Below are 6,423 nucleotides of genomic sequence, written 5' to 3' on the forward strand. Positions count from 1 at the left end.
TGAGTCGTATCTAAGGTTTATCCTACTAACTGGAGTAGTGAACTTTTCCACTAAATAAGAACTGTATGTGATTGTAAGGATTGTTCCACCTATTACTCAAGCTCTCAGTTATTACCAGGGAAACAGAGTCACAGTTTTCTGAAAAAAGCACACTAAAAGGGCTTTTTTGGCAAGTGACCATGGTTTAAGAGGCATAATGCCCTTTAAGATGGCCATAGCCAGGAATTAATGGACACCCTAACCCTGGAGGAAGCCGTCCTAATTCCTGATCCTGACGTGTATATATTATAGATAGTGGTCAATGGAGGCAGAGGAGGTTGTTCATCCTCTATTTTGAAAACGAGGAATAAAATAGTAATTGGTTGAAATAAAACTTTACCAAATCTCAGTGTCAATTATTAAAATAATTGTCTAACTATAGTGTAAATACGTCCCTTGTCACTATAAATGTGTATGTGTGCCATTTATTTCCTTTAGTAATTCATGTTCAAATTGAATTATGCTCCCTATGCAGAATCACAAAGAGACTCAAAAAAGCACTTGTTTTCAAATTCCAGCAATTCTTGTATGATGTTGAATTTTCTGATGTTGTGTTGGTAGACTTGGAGATTCGACTATATTCTGTAAACGTGTAATTGCTAGTTACATTAATTAGCCATTATGTCAAGAGTTTTTTTTAATATTTAAATATGTAACAAATCAAATTAATATTCACTTCAGTTGCTTGAAAATGTGCCTGTGCCTAGATTGTTAGAAGAAATCAAATTACTAATTTGTTCAGTTGGACAAACATCTGCTTCTGCTTACTACAACTACTACAACTAATACTACCATTTTGACTCCTGTTGCAACTACTGCTGTAAAATTGCTTCGATCCATTTTATATTGATTACCGTAGGAGGCACTTTCAGTGTGTGTGGTTGAGAGGAGGAGGAGTGGTGGGAAGTACTAAGATGTTTCCATTCTGCCACGGCACCTGTCCTGTTGATGAGAAGTAGTCAGAATATATTTAACTGCTAGCAATGGTCTGTCTGGTGGCACTGTTGCATCCAACCTGTCTGGTGTCCCTAGCACTGCAGGCACTGGCACATAGTGATCATTTTCCCACCTCATAAAGATGTTAGGCATGCATGTTGCTTTCATCTTCTGTGCCACCTCTGAAAACACTCCAAGCATCCTGTGATAAAGTCTACACTGAGCAGTCATGATGCTGAATGAGACCTCAATCATGTTCCTGGCATTGGAAAGCCTGAGGTTGAAGACGTTCTTTGCCCAGCATAGAGCTTCAGTATGTCTCCACTGAGAAGGAAGGCCTCATCAGCCACAAAGACACAGGGGTCAGGGCCAAATTCCTCTGTACCAGGAATAGGGGTGTTTTCAGGCAGGTGCAGTGTCTCCTTGGAATAGGGCCCTGCCATATGCAGATGTGTGCAGCATACCTCCATTAGTTTTTCTCCCACATCGACCATTTGGAAATGGTAGTGGTTCATCCACCATGGCAAGGAGAATATTTGAAGTGGGGTTATATAAAGTTCATATCTATAGTTGATCTGTTCCCTAATGAAACTTCACTTTCTGTATCCCTACGATATCCGGTCTCAAATCCACAGAGTGAGCGGCCATGGTGTCTACTCCTGCTGTCCCAGCCAGCCCTCACACACACCGGCCTGTCACCTGTGCAGTTGCACGGGAGGGGAGAGAGCCCGGCGCTGCTTCAGAGGAGTGATGGATTGCGATGACTCATGTGACGCATGTGATTTACAATATAATATATTTCTCGCCTTTTCCCTGATGATCTGAATAAGTCACTAAATTTGTCACTAGTCGCTTTTTATAAATAAAGTCGCTAAGAGGGTCTGAAAAGTCATTAAATCTAGTGAGAAAGTCGCCAAGTTGGCAACACTGGGATACCTTCATGTGCAGAGAACCCTTCAGCCAATCAAATGGCAGCATATATAAACGTGTTGCCTTGCAGGTAACACTGAAGATTGCAATGAAAGGGCACGTCGGAAAAATAGTTCTCTACATATCTACATATGCTCAATACTACGAATGCGTTTGTGAAAAACATCATATTTAATGCATTATGTAAATATATATATATATATATATATATATATATATATATATATATATATATATATATATATATATATATATATATATACAGTATATATATATATATTATATATATTATATATATATATATATATATATATATATATATATATATATATATATATATATATATACAGTATATATCAAAATATTGGTAGGGACAATTCTGTCTTTCCCAAAATTTGATTGTGACTTGTCCCTACCATCCCTATGCAAACTTACGCCCTTGTCTGAACCACACACGACAAAATTAAGATGTGTTTGGTATCCTAGTTTACTTTTGTCCTCTTGATGTATTTGATTCCATTTTTGACAAGAAATGGCTCCAGCACCAGGATGAGAAAAGTTCTCTACATAGGTGAAAACGCTACCCTACAAACCCTACAAAGGGGCAGGAGGAACCCTTAAACCCATAGAAGAGACATTAATGTGTCTTATGGCCAAATCTATGTCATCTCCAAACAGTAACAATCAGCAGGAGGTATATTTGTGTGAAAAATAAATAAGTAGGTATGAAGCACATAAAACGAGGCCTGCTTAACTTAACTTTTAATTGCTTAAAGCAGGGAAACAGGGTCAAGGCTCAAATACTGGCCTGGTCTCTTTTTGAAAAACAAACAAAAATCATTAGTTGCCCGTCCAAGTTTTACAATATACTGTATGTTGTGAAAATTAAATGGAAATTGAATGAATCCTTCTTTTCAAGAACACATAGACTCCCATCACAGTAATGCAGGCAGAGGGAGGGAGAGTTCAAGTGCTACAGAAAAAGAAACATCATAAATATCACGAGGCTAAGAATGTATAAAATTACAAATATAGCTAAATGTCATTTGTTTACTAGTATTTCCAGGTGTCTTAAGCGACAGCAGCATATTGGTGGTCACGTCAGTCATAAACTGAAACAAACAAATACATATTACCATTAATAAAAAAACTACTACAATTGCTATACAATATCAATAACAAATTATATTTACACGGAAATCATCACAGGCACAAACAATTGACTGCACAAGCAGAGGACAAACAAAGGATGGCACAAGCCAAACCCATTCAATGCTACATATTGCAGCATTAACCACTACGGGCATTATCGTCCATTCTGGTTTCCCCTGTGAAGGGCAGAACGCCTCTCTCTGGCTGGTGCCCAGTATGACACCACAAAATGTTATGCTCAGAGAAGTTATCCTCCACAGGACTGTTCAAAGCAACATAATGACATACGCTTCAGCAGAATGACGGCTTTCAAAGTGCACTGACAGCTAATGATTACAGACGCAGTATTAGTGCACAGTACAGTAGGCTGCTGCTGTGAAGGCACCAGAAAACTAGGCTGACTATGCCGGCTGTCTTCAGTGTGTTCATTACTTCCTCTACATGCTTTCTGCCCTGTATTTATCAAAATATTCTTGTTAATGTGTGCTCTAAATTCTTCACACTCATTGCTATAGCTGGATGAAGATAAAAGCAGTGACCACATAATGCACATGGAAAATAGACAAACTACTGATGACAGAGGGTCTTCCATATCAGTTGATAACAAAATAAAATGTTACATTTCTTCCTTTATTTCATTTAAGTAATATTCAATTTTTCCCTGCTTTGGATTTTGTTATAATATTAGAGGCAAAAAGTTAACTCCTTAAGGTTCAACTTTCCATAAAGCCATAGAAACTGTATGTAATCTTTGTGTCAATGTCCTTTGGTAATGGGAAAAGGAGGAGGGCTAAGATGAGTCAGCTTTATTATGGAGAAAACTTTGGTCAGAAAGCTGCCAGAACTCATTAGCCTCTCTTCTCCTTCTCTCTCTCTTATAATGGAGAGGCTGGAACGACCTGATCTCTGCTTTCCACAGCTACTTAACACCTCCTGCATGAAGCCAACACAGCATCGTGCTGACACCATTTCCCTTTACATCCTGCTGTCTTGTATCACTGTACTTACTATCACTCTAAACCTGCTGGTCATCATCTCTATATCCCACTTCTGGTATGTAAACTCATAATATGAAATATTTTACCGAGTATCAGCAAACAATTTGACAGGAGTTGTTTCTAGGGCAATAGGGATATTGTTACATGGTGGCATTGTATGACGTTCTGAGTTTTGAACAGTTTACATGTATTGCATTTAGCATTTATCAGAGATCTATAGTTTTACTATACTATACTGTTCCAGTATTACAACCCAGCATCCACTGACGAATGTTGAAATCTAATTTGGCTCCATATTCTCTGACTGTCATCTCCTCTACTATAGACAAACCTACAGTAGAATGCAAAATTGGTCGTGAATTTATTGTCATGTCAGGGATGCTGTTGAGCACATACGCCTTATTTAACCCTAACCCTAAAAAAGTATGAAGTTATATGCTGTGATGTTACTGGAAATGTTTGGCTATTCACACTGTGAGAGACAAGAATATGTGTATGACTTCCTCAATTGCTACATACTGTATATGCTCACTGACTTCTTTTTCTCCAGGCAGCTCCACACCACCACCAACTTCCTCCTCCTCTCCCTGGCTGTCTCAGATTTCCTTGTTGGCCTCCTGTTGATGCCTGTTGAGATCCTTCTTATAGGGGGCTGCTGGTTTTGGGGGAGCTTCATATGTGGACTGTTTTATTATGCCTCTTTTCTCCTTACATCTGCCTCAGTAGGAAACATGGTGCTCATATCAGTTGACCGTTATGTAGCTATTTGTGACCCCTTGTGTTACCTTACCAAAGTCACTCAAAGAAGAGTTCGGATTTGTATTTCTCTGTGTTGGGCCTGTTCAGCTTTGTACAATGGTCTGATATTGATGGACTACCTTAAACAGCCAGAAAGATATAATTCCTGCTATGGAGAGTGCATAGTTGTTGTTGACTCTACAACACGAGCTGTAGATGTTATGTTGACATTTGTTGGCCCCATAGTTGTCATCGTTGTTCTGTATATGAGGGTTTTTGTGGTGGCTGTGTCTCAGGCTCGAGCCATGCGGTCTCATATTGCAGCTGTCAATCTGCAGCATTCAGTAAGTGCACCCGCTAAGAAGTCTGAGATGAAAGCAGCCAGGACTCTTGGTGTTGTCGTGGTTGTGTTTCTAATATGTTTCTGTCCATATTTTTATCCATCCATTGCGGGCCAGGACATGTCACCCTCTGTGGCATTTCAAATGTATGGGGTCTGGCTACTTTATTGTAACTCCTGTCTAAATCCAGTGGTCTATGCTTTTTTCTACCCCTGGTTTAGAAAATCTATCAAACTCATTGTTTCATTTCGGATACTGCAGCATGACTCCTGTAATGCCAACATACTGTAGTGGTATCTTCAAAGATGTCTGTAGTATATGTGTACTGAAATGACCACCAGCTATCTTAGTGCTCAAGGAACAAAGAATAAACAGTGTGTGTACATAATTAGTCAACTATTATTAATCTTATTACAAAAAATGTCTTCATAGATAAGAGCAGATTCTTGCAGCATGTCTTTAATGAACATGTTTTTCATAATATGCAACAGTTTTTTTTTTTTTTTATAAAAGTGGAAATTGTTGTTGTAGTTATGTCACTAAAATGCCACACCTGTCAAGGTCCACTTGATTTGATTGGAGTTTCATTCCCATCTCGACAGATACCGATGCTTTGGGAAGGCAATCCCAAGGCTGATCCAACCTTCAATCCCAAAGTGTCAGAATTTTACAAGTTCGAAATGAGAATTGAAAATCATCTTATTATGAAGTAAAACTCTTAATAAGCTGACTAACTACAGACAAAGCAGACGAAACAGCTAAAATACATACCCTGAAACCTAGTTATCAGTTAGTTAGTTAATCGTTAATGAGTAATTCCTCAAGGACTATATGGTAGATAAGAATGAGTTACTGGAGAACAGACAGATAATATAATAATGAATCAGTAGGTAATGATTAGTTCATAAATAACTCCGAATTGACCATAGCAGGGTACATTGGTTGGCAGGTTTGGTTATTGGCAATTAATAATTACTTAAAATCATTATAAAATATAATAATACAAATTATTAATACAAATTGATAGTTATAGGGCACCATCCTCAGTCTTAAATGAAGGATATTTACTTTAAAGTTAAAGGAACAGTGAAGGAAATTAATCCTAGCACTGACTGTCACAAACAGCTGTTACCACAAAACAAAAATAATCACAGAGAACTGCCTGCTCTGTACAATATAATAGAATGTATTTATTATCAGAAAAGTACATCGATCTGAATATTCAATAATAACTTCAGGCCTGTAGCCTTCACTTCTCTCATGGTGAAGGCTAAGGAGAGGGTAATGAA

The 6,423-nt window shown here is 38.1% G+C and overlaps 1 protein-coding gene across 1 annotated transcript; it reads left to right on the forward strand.

The window, feature by feature from the left end:
- The first annotated feature begins 3,937 nt into the window (after positions 1-3,937).
- Positions 3,938-5,425, forward strand: LOC119025865 (trace amine-associated receptor 13c-like). Its single transcript, XM_037109874.1, has 2 exons — positions 3,938-4,110; positions 4,606-5,425. Exons 1-2 carry the CDS (start codon positions 3,938-3,940, stop codon positions 5,423-5,425), a joined length of 993 nt encoding a protein of 330 aa, XP_036965769.1.
- Positions 5,426-6,423: the final 998 nt, after the last annotated feature.

Source organism: Acanthopagrus latus, chromosome 9 (genome assembly GCF_904848185.1).
Source record: "Acanthopagrus latus isolate v.2019 chromosome 9, fAcaLat1.1, whole genome shotgun sequence".
NCBI lineage: Eukaryota > Metazoa > Chordata > Actinopteri > Spariformes > Sparidae > Acanthopagrus > Acanthopagrus latus.

What these genes read in the sequence shown, in the direction of transcription:
- LOC119025865 (XM_037109874.1), top strand. Translation starts at nt 3,938, where the DNA reads ATGGAGAGGCTGGAACGACCTGATCTCTGCTTTCCACAGCTACTTAAC. An exon ending in ATCTCTATATCCCACTTCTG is followed by an intron (nt 4,111 to 4,605) that starts GTATGTAAACTC and finishes CTTTTTCTCCAG; the next exon opens with GCAGCTCCACACCACCACCA.